Genomic DNA, 15,332 nt, shown 5'->3' with positions numbered 1-15,332 from the left:
TGGTGCTCCAGATCCAATTCGGTTAGCATAGTGCCCTCTACGAAGGAATCTATGCACTCTACCGACTGGAAATTGAAGTCCAGCTCTTGAGGATCTTGTCTTGGCTTTAGCCTTAGCTTTTCCACCTTTTCCACGTCCAGACATAACTGCGATTTGATTTGTAAGTTAATACAAAAACGTACGAATATTTAACGTAAGTGTTAACGAAATAAACTTTACTCGTTTTTTCATCATAAAAATAGGATCGAAATCATGTTTTTTTAACCAATCATAATTAAGTATTAAACAAAAGATTTTTTTTTTAACCAATTAAATTGCGTATCGGCGTTTTCGGATCGAATTCGATCCGATTTTTTTACTTATAAACAAAAAGTTTTGACTTGCAGTTTAATGCTTATTTACAAGTTAAGTAGCAAAAATTTTTAACCATGTCTGACGCAGCAGCTAAAGGAGGAAAACAGGCACCTAAAGTAGCCAAGAAAGGTGAAAAAAGAGCCGGCAAAAAAGGAGGAAAGATTGGTGGAACTGGTGAAAAGAAACGCAAGAGAAAGAGAAAGGAAAGTTATGCTATTTACATCTACAATGTTTTGAAACAAGTTCACCCAGATGTCGGAGTTTCAAGCAAAGCTATGAGCATCATGAACTCATTTGTCAACGACATCTTTGAGCGCATTGCTTCCGAAGCTTCGCGTTTGGCTCTTCAAAACAAAAAGTCGACCATCTCTTCTCGTGAAATTCAAACCGCAGTACGTCTTCTCTTGCCTGGAGAACTTGCAAAACACGCAGTCAGTGAAGGAACAAAAGCCGTCACAAAATACACAAGCAGCAAGTAAACCAACGTCTACCAAACACAAACGGTCTTTTTTAAGACCACACATCTTTAAAAAAACATTTACTTGGCGTCACTACAAGTTAACCGAAGTTAATAAAACTTCTAAATAATGTGCTTAAGAACACTAGCCTACATTTAAAATACTTCCCCATGTGTGTGTGTGGATTAGCTTCACTTTTCATACGTATTATTAGCTGTACTTGCAGAAAAGACAAGTACATTGATCCATGTTATTGCTTACATTTAACTTAACCCAGCTTTTCACGGAAACACTCCCAGGCAAATTAACCCTACAAAGTATTTCTAAATTTTTTTTGTGTCATATATGACATAGTATCGTATAGCAATAAATGTAACTGTGACAAGACTTTACACATTGTGTAATTTGGAAGCGTGCACAAAGTAATGTTTTAAAAGATTTGTGGCTATAAAAATAGCCGTTTTTGTTGAGCAATGACAACGCTTAACCTCCGAATCCGTAAAGAGTTCTTCCTTGACGTTTTAAGGCATAAACAACATCCATAGCGGTAACGGTCTTGCGTTTAGCGTGCTCTGTGTAGGTTACAGCATCACGAATAACATTCTCTAAGAAAACCTTCAGTACACCTCTGGTTTCCTCATAGATAAGGCCAGAGATACGTTTGACACCACCTCGTCGAGCAAGACGTCGAATAGCAGGTTTTGTGATTCCCTGAATGTTATCACGAAGAATTTTTCGGTGACGTTTAGCACCTCCTTTTCCCAATCCTTTACCTCCTTTTCCGCGTCCAGACATATTGATATAGTTGCGTACAGAACGAGTACAAAAACAACGTTTGAGTTAACAGAATTCAGACAGCTTTAAAAAGAGGCCATAAAATTACCTACTGCTCGTGGAAACACCCTAATTAACCAATAGAGTTGCGTCATTACAAAATGTTCCGAACATTTTGTACATTTTTTTAAGTAAAACTGTAGTTTTTTTAAAAATTCGTGGTCTTAATGTTTCAGTAAGGCAATAAATTTGGCATCGTTGGAATTCGCCAAACCTTCTGCTACTTACTAAAAAAAAAAAAAGTCAAAAGCTTTTGTGTATCAGAAGATACAGCCGTTTTCCCGTAGCCAAAAAACACAGATTTTATAAAAATGTTAAAGTAATGAGCGTAATGTCATTATGCAGCAATCAGAAATTACTTTCTTAGCACCAATCAAATGGTTTGTTTTGAACCTTAGCTGTCAATCAATATGAGAAATAAAACTTTGGCGCGATAGTGCATTTTAGACCGTCTTGTGTATCCGTACTACATCGACTTCTTAAAATATGGCTCGTACAAAGCAAACTGCACGTAAATCTACTGGAGGAAAGGCTCCACGAAAACAACTCGCCACTAAAGCTGCGAGGAAAAGCGCACCAGCTACTGGAGGAGTGAAAAAACCACATCGTTACAGACCTGGTACAGTTGCTCTCAGAGAAATCAGAAGATACCAGAAGTCAACCGAGCTCTTGATCCGCAAGTTGCCTTTCCAGCGTCTTGTGCGAGAAATTGCTCAGGACTTCAAAACAGATCTGCGATTCCAGAGCACAGCCGTTATGGCTCTGCAAGAGGCTTCTGAAGCGTACCTTGTTGGCTTGTTCGAGGATACTAACTTGTGTGCCATTCACGCAAAACGAGTTACAATCATGCCTAAAGACATCCAGTTGGCAAGAAGAATTCGTGGGGAACGTGCCTAAGCATCTTACCAAACAAAAAACGGCTATTTTTATAGCCACACATCCATAAAAAATATTACGGCTAGCTTTTTATATCAAACTTTGTTCTGCTTTCTGTTTAAATTTTATGCTACATAAAAATTTTATGCTACATAAAGTTTGACAATGTTAAAAATATGAAGGGCAAGAAAAGTAAAAGCAAGAAAATAAGAAATTTAAAAACGAAAATACTTAAACTTAGGGAATCTAATCTTAAAATTACTCTTTTTTAACTGTTTAAGTGACTTAAACAAGTTTAACTTTGTACCAAGATAATGTTTTTTTGTAAATGTGTGGCTATAAAAATAGCCGTTTGTTAATGTAATAGCCAGATACACACAAATTATTTTTTTGCGGTCTTCTTTGCTGCCTTTTTGGGAGTCTTTTTGACCTTCTTTGCTGCAGGTTTTTTAGCAACAGGCTTCTTTGTGGGTTTCTTAGCTGCTGGTTTTCTTAGCCGAGGCTTTCTTTGTGGCAGGCTTCTTTGCTGCTTTCTTTGGCGTGCTCTTCTTTGCTGGCTTCTTTTTTGGTGTACTTTTCTTTGCAGTAGGCTTCTTTGCCGTTGGCTTTTTTGCTGCGGCCTTTTTCTTAGGTTTTTCTTTTTTTACCTGACCTAGCTTGAATGATCCAGAAGCACCAGTGCCTTTAGTTTGAATCAAATCGCCTGATGTTACTCCTCGTTTAAGAGCCATTTTCAGATGATGATCTGAGTTTTCAGCAACTTTGTAATTTGCATGAATATATTTTGTAATAGCTTGGCGAGATGAACCACCGCGTTCCTTTAGGGTAGCGATAGCAGCCTTGATCATGTCCACATATTTAGGGTGATCAGCTGTCTTCTTTGCAGCAGGTTTCTTCTTGGGTGCGATTTTCTTTGGAGAAGCTGCTTCACTCATTTTTAATGTTTTCTTACAACAATCCAACGATAAACGATGCTTGTTATCACAGTAGAAGTATACTAAACATTACCGTGTAAATGAGATATAATTTAAGACGGTGCGAAGTATGCGGACGTAAAAGTACCACTCCCGGGAATTGATTTGGCGCGAAAACAGAAATGTGTGTTTCTGTACATCGTATAATGTCCGTTTTGGGAGCCGCGACTATGCGAAAGCATGTTAATTTTTATTTGTAGCACGACGCAATAGTCTGAAAGAAGCTGCTGGAGTTTGAGGTCTTCAGCATTACATCTACTCTGTTAATTTGGGCTTCTTCCGCGCCCGTGTTAGGATTTTCATAAAGCGTTCTTTGGTTTGCGTTGCGTATGTCGGCCTACATCATCGACACGGCCTGTTTCCGGCTATTAGGAGCAATTCATATATTGGGCACTGCGTTTCGACTTTTTTATTAGACCACAGTAAAAAAATTCACTCACAGAAGTCCCTTTCTTTCATGGCTACAAACACGAAGAATTCTGTCGTAAGTAAAACGAATGCGCAAGCCAAAATAACGATGGGGCGAAGTCATAAGCATCGCCCTGTGGCCCAATGGATAAGGCATCTGACTACGAATCAGGGGATTCCAGGTTCGACTCCTGGCAGGGTCGCACTGTCGCATTTCGGCTGCATGGTCTACTGTGTAACGCGCGCGCACGTTCTGGCGTAATGCGTTGATAAACGGAATGTACGCAGTCATATTGGAAAGTAATATCACGCACTTAGTATCGTCGCCTTTGTTAGCATTCATGTAAGTTACCATCCACTCGCTACAGTCGCTCTCCATCCTACGGCTAAATCAACAGCCGTGATTTTTACTATGTCGCCGTCCATCCGTACGCGGTGACAGTTGTAAGCTTTACAGTAACGTGACATGCTCCACAAGCAGTTACGGTGTGTGGACGATGCCTATCATGGCAACGCTTGTTCTTTATCGCTTCTCGGCCTAATGGCTAAGATCAAGTGTAGTATCTGTTCTTATCAGTTTAATATCTGGTAGGCCATTCTCTGAATGGTCAGTATATTAATCTGATTTTTGGCCTTGGGTCATGGAGGTGGATTCATTCACGCCGTGACCACGGGTTGCCTTGGTGTTGCACTATTACCGATGGCGGCCCCACATAAGCAATAAAAGAATAATAGCAGTCCTCTTTCCGACGGCACTCTGCATAGTCTACGGCGGGAACAAAACGCGTACACTGGGGGAGAATACAGCCTATGCCCCGCGACACGGCAGTTTATAACACACTCAAGCCACAAGCATTAACAAACTTTGAAGGGTACCCTCATGCTACGGTGCAGTTCCAACTCATACTTACCTGACGGGGAAGTAAAGACTGATCAATGAGGGTTTTCTTCCAGAGTGAGGCTCTTGCATTGCACTACGCTTGGGCTGACCTCTGCGATTACTGCAAACGTCAGTAACTCGACCGTACAATTTCTGGTAGTGGGGGCCTGCGTCCGCGCTCGCCCCCTCCTTAATTCAAAATGAATGAGCTTAGAAAAGTTGCGCGGCCAAATGTCGGTGGTGACTTAAACGCTAAGGTAAAACCTCGCTTGGCTGTTACGAAACGTGATTGCGATATAAGTCCTCGGAAGGCGGCGGAATTTTATTTTATTTGCCATTCCGTCAGGGTTATTGGATGATCGGCAATAGATCGAGTTTGTATGCATTTGAAAGCTCTTTTTTCTCGTACTATCACCTGAAAATGTCGTAGGAAAATGTCATAGGAAACACTTTCAACAACCGCCACGTTCCTTAATTGTTATAACAAGAAATATATCACAGCACCATTGAAATGAAAAGGCAACAAATGAAAATGAAAAGCCTACGACACCGGGAGTTCCCAGGCGGTCCCCCATCCAAGTACTATCCCGGCCCGACGATGCTTAACTTCCGTGATCAGACGAGAACGGGTGTGTTCATCGTGGTATGGCCGTAGACATTAGTAGGGGCAAATACGTGCAATTTATTTTGACGTTGTGATCAAATTTTTTTATTTAATTTCTTTGAGTTACTTAGGACAAGGCGTATGCATGGATTATCTATTAGACTTTAAGGTTATAGTTTTGTGAAAAAAACAATGTTTTTTTAAAGATGTGTGGCTATAAAAATAGCCGTTGTTTTCTGAGTGTAGCGGTTTACTTCTTCTGTCCTTTGTCGTTCTTCTTTGGGAGTAAGACAGCTTGAATGTTTGGCAAAACACCACCAGCTGCAATGGTTACACCGCTCAAAAGTTTGTTTAATTCTTCATCATTACGAACAGCCAATTGTAAATGTCTTGGAATAATCCTAGCTTTTTTGTTGTCTCTTGCTGCGTTACCAGCCAACTCCAATATCTCAGCAGATAAATATTCCAAGACGGCTGCTAAGTAAACTGGTGCTCCAGATCCAATTCGGTTAGCATAGTGCCCTCTACGAAGGAATCTATGCACTCTACCGACTGGAAATTGAAGTCCAGCTCTTGAGGATCTTGTCTTGGCTTTAGCCTTAGCTTTTCCACCTTTTCCACGTCCAGACATAACTGCGATTTGATTTGTAAGTTAATACAAAAACGTACGAATATTTAACGTAAGTGTTAACGAAATAAACTTTACTCGTTTTTTCATCATAAAAATAGGATCGAAATCATGTTTTTTTTAACCAATCATAATTAAGTATTAAACAAAAGATTTTTTTTTTAACCAATTAAATTGCGTATCGGCGTTTTCGGATCGAATTCGATCCGATTTTTTTACTTATAAACAAAAAGTTTTGACTTGCAGTTTAATGCTTATTTACAAGTTAAGTAGCAAAAATTTTTAACCATGTCTGACGCAGCAGCTAAAGGAGGAAAACAGGCACCTAAAGTAGCCAAGAAAGGTGAAAAAAGAGCCGGCAAAAAAGGAGGAAAGATTGGTGGAACTGGTGAAAAGAAACGCAAGAGAAAGAGAAAGGAAAGTTATGCTATTTACATCTACAATGTTTTGAAACAAGTTCACCCAGATGTCGGAGTTTCAAGCAAAGCTATGAGCATCATGAACTCATTTGTCAACGACATCTTTGAGCGCATTGCTTCCGAAGCTTCGCGTTTGGCTCTTCAAAACAAAAAGTCGACCATCTCTTCTCGTGAAATTCAAACCGCAGTACGTCTTCTCTTGCCTGGAGAACTTGCAAAACACGCAGTCAGTGAAGGAACAAAAGCCGTCACAAAATACACAAGCAGCAAGTAAACCAACGTCTACCAAACACAAACGGTCTTTTTTAAGACCACACATCTTTAAAAAAACATTTACTTGGCGTCACTACAAGTTAACCGAAGTTAATAAAACTTCTAAATAATGTGCTTAAGAACACTAGCCTACATTTAAAATACTTCCCCATGTGTGTGTGTGGATTAGCTTCACTTTTCATACGTATTATTAGCTGTACTTGCAGAAAAGACAAGTACATTGATCCATGTTATTGCTTACATTTAACTTAACCCAGCTTTTCACGGAAACACTCCCAGGCAAATTAACCCTACAAAGTATTTCTAAATTTTTTTTGTGTCATATATGACATAGTATCGTATAGCAATAAATGTAACTGTGACAAGACTTTACACATTGTGTAATTTGGAAGCGTGCACAAAGTAATGTTTTAAAAGATTTGTGGCTATAAAAATAGCCGTTTTTGTTGAGCAATGACAACGCTTAACCTCCGAATCCGTAAAGAGTTCTTCCTTGACGTTTTAAGGCATAAACAACATCCATAGCGGTAACGGTCTTGCGTTTAGCGTGCTCTGTGTAGGTTACAGCATCACGAATAACATTCTCTAAGAAAACCTTCAGTACACCTCTGGTTTCCTCATAGATAAGGCCAGAGATACGTTTGACACCACCTCGTCGAGCAAGACGTCGAATAGCAGGTTTTGTGATTCCCTGAATGTTATCACGAAGAATTTTTCGGTGACGTTTAGCACCTCCTTTTCCCAATCCTTTACCTCCTTTTCCGCGTCCAGACATATTGATATAGTTGCGTACAGAACGAGTACAAAAACAACGTTTGAGTTAACAGAATTCAGACAGCTTTAAAAAGAGGCCATAAAATTACCTACTGCTCGTGGAAACACCCTAATTAACCAATAGAGTTGCGTCATTACAAAATGTTCCGAACATTTTGTACATTTTTTTAAGTAAAACTGTAGTTTTTTTAAAAATTCGTGGTCTTAATGTTTCAGTAAGGCAATAAATTTGGCATCGTTGGAATTCGCCAAACCTTCTGCTACTTACTAAAAAAAAAAAAAGTCAAAAGCTTTTGTGTATCAGAAGATACAGCCGTTTTCCCGTAGCCAAAAAACACAGATTTTATAAAAATGTTAAAGTAATGAGCGTAATGTCATTATGCAGCCAATCAGAAATTACTTTCTTAGCACCAATCAAATGGTTTGTTTTGAACCTTAGCTGTCAATCAATATGAGAAATAAAACTTTGGCGCGATAGTGCATTTTAGACCGTCTTGTGTATCCGTACTACATCGACTTCTTAAAATATGGCTCGTACAAAGCAAACTGCACGTAAATCTACTGGAGGAAAGGCTCCACGAAAACAACTCGCCACTAAAGCTGCGAGGAAAAGCGCACCAGCTACTGGAGGAGTGAAAAAACCACATCGTTACAGACCTGGTACAGTTGCTCTCAGAGAAATCAGAAGATACCAGAAGTCAACCGAGCTCTTGATCCGCAAGTTGCCTTTCCAGCGTCTTGTGCGAGAAATTGCTCAGGACTTCAAAACAGATCTGCGATTCCAGAGCACAGCCGTTATGGCTCTGCAAGAGGCTTCTGAAGCGTACCTTGTTGGCTTGTTCGAGGATACTAACTTGTGTGCCATTCACGCAAAACGAGTTACAATCATGCCTAAAGACATCCAGTTGGCAAGAAGAATTCGTGGGGAACGTGCCTAAGCATCTTACCAAACAAAAAACGGCTATTTTTATAGCCACACATCCATAAAAAATATTACGGCTAGCTTTTTATATCAAACTTTGTTCTGCTTTCTGTTTAAATTTTATGCTACATAAAAATTTTATGCTACATAAAGTTTGACAATGTTAAAAATATGAAGGGCAAGAAAAGTAAAAGCAAGAAAATAAGAAATTTAAAAACGAAAATACTTAAACTTAGGGAATCTAATCTTAAAATTACTCTTTTTTAACTGTTTAAGTGACTTAAACAAGTTTAACTTTGTACCAAGATAATGTTTTTTTGTAAATGTGTGGCTATAAAAATAGCCGTTTGTTAATGTAATAGCCAGATACACACAAATTATTTTTTTGCGGTCTTCTTTGCTGCCTTTTTGGGAGTCTTTTTGACCTTCTTTGCTGCAGGTTTTTTAGCAACAGGCTTCTTTGTGGGTTTCTTAGCTGCTGGTTTCTTAGCCGAGGCTTTCTTTGTGGCAGGCTTCTTTGCTGCTTTCTTTGGCGTGCTCTTCTTTGCTGGCTTCTTTTTTGGTGTACTTTTCTTTGCAGTAGGCTTCTTTGCCGTTGGCTTTTTTGCTGCGGCCTTTTTCTTAGGTTTTTCTTTTTTTACCTGACCTAGCTTGAATGATCCAGAAGCACCAGTGCCTTTAGTTTGAATCAAATCGCCTGATGTTACTCCTCGTTTAAGAGCCATTTTCAGATGATGATCTGAGTTTTCAGCAACTTTGTAATTTGCATGAATATATTTTGTAATAGCTTGGCGAGATGAACCACCGCGTTCCTTTAGGGTAGCGATAGCAGCCTTGATCATGTCCACATATTTAGGGTGATCAGCTGTCTTCTTTGCAGCAGGTTTCTTCTTGGGTGCGATTTTCTTTGGAGAAGCTGCTTCACTCATTTTTAATGTTTTCTTACAACAATCCAACGATAAACGATGCTTGTTATCACAGTAGAAGTATACTAAACATTACCGTGTAAATGAGATATAATTTAAGACGGTGCGAAGTATGCGGACGTAAAAGTACCACTCCCGGGAATTGATTTGGCGCGAAAACAGAAATGTGTGTTTCTGTACATCGTATAATGTCCGTTTTGGGAGCCGCGACTATGCGAAAGCATGTTAATTTTTATTTGTAGCACGACGCAATAGTCTGAAAGAGAAGCTGCTGGAGTTTGAGGTCTTCAGCATTACATCTACTCTGTTAATTTGGGCTTCTTCCGCGCCCGTGTTAGGATTTTCATAAAGCGTTCTTTGGTTTGCGTTGCGTATGTCGGCCTACATCATCGACACGGCCTGTTTCCGGCTATTAGGAGCAATTCATATATTGGGCACTGCGTTTCGACTTTTTTATTAGACCACAGTAAAAAAATTCACTCACAGAAGTCCCTTTCTTTCATGGCTACAAACACGAAGAATTCTGTCGTAAGTAAAACGAATGCGCAAGCCAAAATAACGATGGGGCGAAGTCATAAGCATCGCCCTGTGGCCCAATGGATAAGGCATCTGACTACGAATCAGGGGATTCCAGGTTCGACTCCTGGCAGGGTCGCACTGTCGCATTTCGGCTGCATGGTCTACTGTGTAACGCGCGCGCACGTTCTGGCGTAATGCGTTGATAAACGGAATGTACGCAGTCATATTGGAAAGTAATATCACGCACTTAGTATCGTCGCCTTTGTTAGCATTCATGTAAGTTACCATCCACTCGCTACAGTCGCTCTCCATCCTACGGCTAAATCAACAGCCGTGATTTTTACTATGTCGCCGTCCATCCGTACGCGGTGACAGTTGTAAGCTTTACAGTAACGTGACATGCTCCACAAGCAGTTACGGTGTGTGGACGATGCCTATCATGGCAACGCTTGTTCTTTATCGCTTCTCGGCCTAATGGCTAAGATCAAGTGTAGTATCTGTTCTTATCAGTTTAATATCTGGTAGGCCATTCTCTGAATGGTCAGTATATTAATCTGATTTTTGGCCTTGGGTCATGGAGGTGGATTCATTCACGCCGTGACCACGGGTTGCCTTGGTGTTGCACTATTACCGATGGCGGCCCACATAAGCAATAAAAGAATAATAGCAGTCCTCTTTCCGACGGCACTCTGCATAGTCTACGGCGGGAACAAAACGCGTACACTGGGGGAGAATACAGCCTATGCCCCGCGACACGGCAGTTTATAACACACTCAAGCCACAAGCATTAACAAACTTTGAAGGGTACCCTCATGCTACGGTGCAGTTCCAACTCATACTTACCTGACGGGGAAGTAAAGACTGATCAATGAGGGTTTTCTTCCAGAGTGAGGCTCTTGCATTGCACTACGCTTGGGCTGACCTCTGCGATTACTGCAAACGTCAGTAACTCGACCGTACAATTTCTGGTAGTGGGGGCCTGCGTCCGCGCTCGCCCCCTCCTTAATTCAAAATGAATGAGCTTAGAAAAGTTGCGCGGCCAAATGTCGGTGGTGACTTAAACGCTAAGGTAAAACCTCGCTTGGCTGTTACGAAACGTGATTGCGATATAAGTCCTCGGAAGGCGGCGGAATTTTATTTTATTTGCCATTCCGTCAGGGTTATTGGATGATCGGCAATAGATCGAGTTTGTATGCATTTGAAAGCTCTTTTTTCTCGTACTATCACCTGAAAATGTCGTAGGAAAATGTCATAGGAAACACTTTCAACAACCGCCACGTTCCTTAATTGTTATAACAAGAAATATATCACAGCACCATTGAAATGAAAAGGCAACAAATGAAAATGAAAAGCCTACGACACCGGGAGTTCCCAGGCGGTCCCCCATCCAAGTACTATCCCGGCCCGACGATGCTTAACTTCCGTGATCAGACGAGAACGGGTGTGTTCATCGTGGTATGGCCGTAGACATTAGTAGGGGCAAATACGTGCAATTTATTTTGACGTTGTGATCAAATTTTTTTATTTAATTTCTTTGAGTTACTTAGGACAAGGCGTATGCATGGATTATCTATTAGACTTTAAGGTTATAGTTTTGTGAAAAAAACAATGTTTTTTTAAAGATGTGTGGCTATAAAAATAGCCGTTGTTTTCTGAGTGTAGCGGTTTACTTCTTCTGTCCTTTGTCGTTCTTCTTTGGGAGTAAGACAGCTTGAATGTTTGGCAAAACACCACCAGCTGCAATGGTTACACCGCTCAAAAGTTTGTTTAATTCTTCATCATTACGAACAGCCAATTGTAAATGTCTTGGAATAATCCTAGCTTTTTTGTTGTCTCTTGCTGCGTTACCAGCCAACTCCAATATCTCAGCAGATAAATATTCCAAGACGGCTGCTAAGTAAACTGGTGCTCCAGATCCAATTCGGTTAGCATAGTGCCCTCTACGAAGGAATCTATGCACTCTACCGACTGGAAATTGAAGTCCAGCTCTTGAGGATCTTGTCTTGGCTTTAGCCTTAGCTTTTCCACCTTTTCCACGTCCAGACATAACTGCGATTTGATTTGTAAGTTAATACAAAAACGTACGAATATTTAACGTAAGTGTTAACGAAATAAACTTTACTCGTTTTTTCATCATAAAAATAGGATCGAAATCATGTTTTTTTAACCAATCATAATTAAGTATTAAACAAAAGATTTTTTTTTTAACCAATTAAATTGCGTATCGGCGTTTTCGGATCGAATTCGATCCGATTTTTTTACTTATAAACAAAAAGTTTTGACTTGCAGTTTAATGCTTATTTACAAGTTAAGTAGCAAAAATTTTTAACCATGTCTGACGCAGCAGCTAAAGGAGGAAAACAGGCACCTAAAGTAGCCAAGAAAGGTGAAAAAAGAGCCGGCAAAAAAGGAGGAAAGATTGGTGGAACTGGTGAAAAGAAACGCAAGAGAAAGAGAAAGGAAAGTTATGCTATTTACATCTACAATGTTTTGAAACAAGTTCACCCAGATGTCGGAGTTTCAAGCAAAGCTATGAGCATCATGAACTCATTTGTCAACGACATCTTTGAGCGCATTGCTTCCGAAGCTTCGCGTTTGGCTCTTCAAAACAAAAAGTCGACCATCTCTTCTCGTGAAATTCAAACCGCAGTACGTCTTCTCTTGCCTGGAGAACTTGCAAAACACGCAGTCAGTGAAGGAACAAAAGCCGTCACAAAATACACAAGCAGCAAGTAAACCAACGTCTACCAAACACAAACGGTCTTTTTTAAGACCACACATCTTTAAAAAAACATTTACTTGGCGTCACTACAAGTTAACCGAAGTTAATAAAACTTCTAAATAATGTGCTTAAGAACACTAGCCTACATTTAAAATACTTCCCCATGTGTGTGTGTGGATTAGCTTCACTTTTCATACGTATTATTAGCTGTACTTGCAGAAAAGACAAGTACATTGATCCATGTTATTGCTTACATTTAACTTAACCCAGCTTTTCACGGAAACACTCCCAGGCAAATTAACCCTACAAAGTATTTCTAAATTTTTTTTGTGTCATATATGACATAGTATCGTATAGCAATAAATGTAACTGTGACAAGACTTTACACATTGTGTAATTTGGAAGCGTGCACAAAGTAATGTTTTAAAAGATTTGTGGCTATAAAAATAGCCGTTTTTGTTGAGCAATGACAACGCTTAACCTCCGAATCCGTAAAGAGTTCTTCCTTGACGTTTTAAGGCATAAACAACATCCATAGCGGTAACGGTCTTGCGTTTAGCGTGCTCTGTGTAGGTTACAGCATCACGAATAACATTCTCTAAGAAAACCTTCAGTACACCTCTGGTTTCCTCATAGATAAGGCCAGAGATACGTTTGACACCACCTCGTCGAGCAAGACGTCGAATAGCAGGTTTTGTGATTCCCTGAATGTTATCACGAAGAATTTTTCGGTGACGTTTAGCACCTCCTTTTCCCAATCCTTTACCTCCTTTTCCGCGTCCAGACATATTGATATAGTTGCGTACAGAACGAGTACAAAAACAACGTTTGAGTTAACAGAATTCAGACAGCTTTAAAAAGAGGCCATAAAATTACCTACTGCTCGTGGAAACACCCTAATTAACCAATAGAGTTGCGTCATTACAAAATGTTCCGAACATTTTGTACATTTTTTTAAGTAAAACTGTAGTTTTTTTAAAAATTCGTGGTCTTAATGTTTCAGTAAGGCAATAAATTTGGCATCGTTGGAATTCGCCAAACCTTCTGCTACTTACTAAAAAAAAAAAAAGTCAAAAGCTTTTGTGTATCAGAAGATACAGCCGTTTTCCCGTAGCCAAAAAACACAGATTTTATAAAAATGTTAAAGTAATGAGCGTAATGTCATTATGCAGCCAATCAGAAATTACTTTCTTAGCACCAATCAAATGGTTTGTTTTGAACCTTAGCTGTCAATCAATATGAGAAATAAAACTTTGGCGCGATAGTGCATTTTAGACCGTCTTGTGTATCCGTACTACATCGACTTCTTAAAATATGGCTCGTACAAAGCAAACTGCACGTAAATCTACTGGAGGAAAGGCTCCACGAAAACAACTCGCCACTAAAGCTGCGAGGAAAAGCGCACCAGCTACTGGAGGAGTGAAAAAACCACATCGTTACAGACCTGGTACAGTTGCTCTCAGAGAAATCAGAAGATACCAGAAGTCAACCGAGCTCTTGATCCGCAAGTTGCCTTTCCAGCGTCTTGTGCGAGAAATTGCTCAGGACTTCAAAACAGATCTGCGATTCCAGAGCACAGCCGTTATGGCTCTGCAAGAGGCTTCTGAAGCGTACCTTGTTGGCTTGTTCGAGGATACTAACTTGTGTGCCATTCACGCAAAACGAGTTACAATCATGCCTAAAGACATCCAGTTGGCAAGAAGAATTCGTGGGGAACGTGCCTAAGCATCTTACCAAACAAAAAACGGCTATTTTTATAGCCACACATCCATAAAAAATATTACGGCTAGCTTTTTATATCAAACTTTGTTCTGCTTTCTGTTTAAATTTTATGCTACATAAAAATTTTATGCTACATAAAGTTTGACAATGTTAAAAATATGAAGGGCAAGAAAAGTAAAAGCAAGAAAATAAGAAATTTAAAAACGAAAATACTTAAACTTAGGGAATCTAATCTTAAAATTACTCTTTTTTAACTGTTTAAGTGACTTAAACAAGTTTAACTTTGTACCAAGATAATGTTTTTTTGTAAATGTGTGGCTATAAAAATAGCCGTTTGTTAATGTAATAGCCAGATACACACAAATTATTTTTTTGCGGTCTTCTTTGCTGCCTTTTTGGGAGTCTTTTTGACCTTCTTTGCTGCAGGTTTTTTAGCAACAGGCTTCTTTGTGGGTTTCTTAGCTGCTGGTTTCTTAGCCGAGGCTTTCTTTGTGGCAGGCTTCTTTGCTGCTTTCTTTGGCGTGCTCTTCTTTGCTGGCTTCTTTTTTGGTGTACTTTTCTTTGCAGTAGGCTTCTTTGCCGTTGGCTTTTTTGCTGCGGCCTTTTTCTTAGGTTTTTCTTTTTTTACCTGACCTAGCTTGAATGATCCAGAAGCACCAGTGCCTTTAGTTTGAATCAAATCGCCTGATGTTACTCCTCGTTTAAGAGCCATTTTCAGATGATGATCTGAGTTTTCAGCAACTTTGTAATTTGCATGAATATATTTTGTAATAGCTTGGCGAGATGAACCACCGCGTTCCTTTAGGGTAGCGATAGCAGCCTTGATCATGTCCACATATTTAGGGTGATCAGCTGTCTTCTTTGCAGCAGGTTTCTTCTTGGGTGCGATTTTCTTTGGAGAAGCTGCTTCACTCATTTTTAATGTTTTCTTACAACAATCCAACGATAAACGATGCTTGTTATCACAGTAGAAGTATACTAAACATTACCGTGTAAATGAGATATAATTTAAGACGGTGCGAAGTATGCGGACGTAAAA

The 15,332-nt window shown here is 39.7% G+C and overlaps 5 protein-coding genes and 6 non-coding genes across 12 annotated transcripts; 4 read left to right on the top strand and 7 right to left on the bottom strand.

The window, feature by feature from the left end:
* Nucleotides 1–1,044: 1,044 nt before the first annotated feature.
* Nucleotides 1,045–1,901, bottom strand: LOC130657112 (histone H4). The gene has a single exon (XM_057460081.1). The coding sequence runs from the start codon at nucleotides 1,605–1,607 to the stop codon at nucleotides 1,296–1,298; it is 312 nt and encodes a 103-aa protein (XP_057316064.1). The 5' UTR covers nucleotides 1,608–1,901; the 3' UTR covers nucleotides 1,045–1,295.
* An 881-nt stretch (nucleotides 1,902–2,782) lies between these two features.
* LOC130657099 (histone H1-delta-like) lies at nucleotides 2,783–9,383 on the bottom strand. 2 transcript variants are annotated; one of them, XM_057460069.1, is made up of 2 exons: nucleotides 8,844–9,383; nucleotides 2,783–3,008 (listed from the first exon to the last, which is right to left on the bottom strand). In XM_057460069.1, the coding sequence occupies exons 1-2, from the start codon at nucleotides 9,331–9,333 to the stop codon at nucleotides 2,905–2,907; spliced, it is 594 nt and encodes a 197-aa protein (XP_057316052.1). In that variant the 5' UTR covers nucleotides 9,334–9,383; the 3' UTR covers nucleotides 2,783–2,904. The 2 variants fall into 2 exon arrangements, with proteins under 2 accessions (XP_057316052.1, XP_057316053.1); XM_057460070.1 differs by lacking the exon at nucleotides 2,783–3,008 and having other exon boundaries at nucleotides 8,647–9,383.
* Nucleotides 4,430–4,621, top strand: LOC130661459 (U2 spliceosomal RNA). Its single transcript, XR_008988651.1, has one exon. It is a non-coding gene; the product is annotated as a U2 spliceosomal RNA (small nuclear RNA).
* On the top strand, nucleotides 4,808–4,972 carry LOC130659451 (U1 spliceosomal RNA). The gene has a single exon (XR_008986657.1). It is a non-coding gene; the product is annotated as a U1 spliceosomal RNA (small nuclear RNA).
* On the bottom strand, nucleotides 5,323–5,441 carry LOC130661650 (5S ribosomal RNA). The gene has a single exon (XR_008988827.1). It is a non-coding gene; the product is annotated as a 5S ribosomal RNA (ribosomal RNA).
* LOC130657119 (histone H4) lies at nucleotides 6,921–7,736 on the bottom strand. The gene has a single exon (XM_057460085.1). It carries the CDS (start codon nucleotides 7,481–7,483, stop codon nucleotides 7,172–7,174), a length of 312 nt encoding a protein of 103 aa, XP_057316068.1. The 5' UTR covers nucleotides 7,484–7,736; the 3' UTR covers nucleotides 6,921–7,171.
* Nucleotides 9,384–10,307: 924 nt separating the features above from the next.
* Nucleotides 10,308–10,499, top strand: LOC130660505 (U2 spliceosomal RNA). Its single transcript, XR_008987703.1, has one exon. It is a non-coding gene; the product is annotated as a U2 spliceosomal RNA (small nuclear RNA).
* A 185-nt stretch (nucleotides 10,500–10,684) lies between these two features.
* LOC130659449 (U1 spliceosomal RNA) lies at nucleotides 10,685–10,849 on the top strand. The gene has a single exon (XR_008986654.1). It is a non-coding gene; the product is annotated as a U1 spliceosomal RNA (small nuclear RNA).
* A 350-nt stretch (nucleotides 10,850–11,199) lies between these two features.
* Nucleotides 11,200–11,318, bottom strand: LOC130661637 (5S ribosomal RNA). The gene has a single exon (XR_008988815.1). It is a non-coding gene; the product is annotated as a 5S ribosomal RNA (ribosomal RNA).
* Nucleotides 11,319–12,796: 1,478 nt separating this feature from the next.
* LOC130657121 (histone H4) lies at nucleotides 12,797–13,612 on the bottom strand. Its single transcript, XM_057460087.1, has one exon. It carries the CDS (start codon nucleotides 13,357–13,359, stop codon nucleotides 13,048–13,050), a length of 312 nt encoding a protein of 103 aa, XP_057316070.1. The 5' UTR covers nucleotides 13,360–13,612; the 3' UTR covers nucleotides 12,797–13,047.
* A 910-nt stretch (nucleotides 13,613–14,522) lies between these two features.
* On the bottom strand, nucleotides 14,523–15,259 carry LOC130657108 (histone H1-delta-like). The gene has a single exon (XM_057460077.1). It carries the CDS (start codon nucleotides 15,207–15,209, stop codon nucleotides 14,658–14,660), a length of 552 nt encoding a protein of 183 aa, XP_057316060.1. The 5' UTR covers nucleotides 15,210–15,259; the 3' UTR covers nucleotides 14,523–14,657.
* Between the last annotated feature and the right edge of the window lie 73 nt (nucleotides 15,260–15,332).

Source organism: Hydractinia symbiolongicarpus, chromosome 9, assembly GCF_029227915.1.
Source record: "Hydractinia symbiolongicarpus strain clone_291-10 chromosome 9, HSymV2.1, whole genome shotgun sequence".
Classification (NCBI taxonomy): Eukaryota; Metazoa; Cnidaria; class Hydrozoa; order Anthoathecata; family Hydractiniidae; genus Hydractinia; species Hydractinia symbiolongicarpus.
Note: the sequence above shows the minus strand (reverse complement) of the source record. Positions and strands in the feature narration are given on the sequence as shown.

Excerpts from the sequence above, each read along its gene's own strand:
- LOC130657112 (XM_057460081.1), bottom strand. The coding sequence starts at position 1,607 with ATGTCTGGACGCGGAAAAGGAGGTAAAGGATTGGGAAAAGGAGGTGCT.
- LOC130657099 (XM_057460069.1), bottom strand. The coding sequence starts at position 9,333 with ATGAGTGAAGCAGCTTCTCCAAAGAAAATCGCACCCAAGAAGAAACCT. Across the intron at positions 3,009-8,843 it reads GAAGCCTGTTGCTAAAAAAC|CAGCAGCTAAGAAACCCACA; the intron begins CTGCAGCAAAGA and ends GGCTAAGAAAAC.
- LOC130657121 (XM_057460087.1), bottom strand. The coding sequence starts at position 13,359 with ATGTCTGGACGCGGAAAAGGAGGTAAAGGATTGGGAAAAGGAGGTGCT.
- LOC130657119 (XM_057460085.1), bottom strand. The coding sequence starts at position 7,483 with ATGTCTGGACGCGGAAAAGGAGGTAAAGGATTGGGAAAAGGAGGTGCT.
- LOC130657108 (XM_057460077.1), bottom strand. The coding sequence starts at position 15,209 with ATGAGTGAAGCAGCTTCTCCAAAGAAAATCGCACCCAAGAAGAAACCT.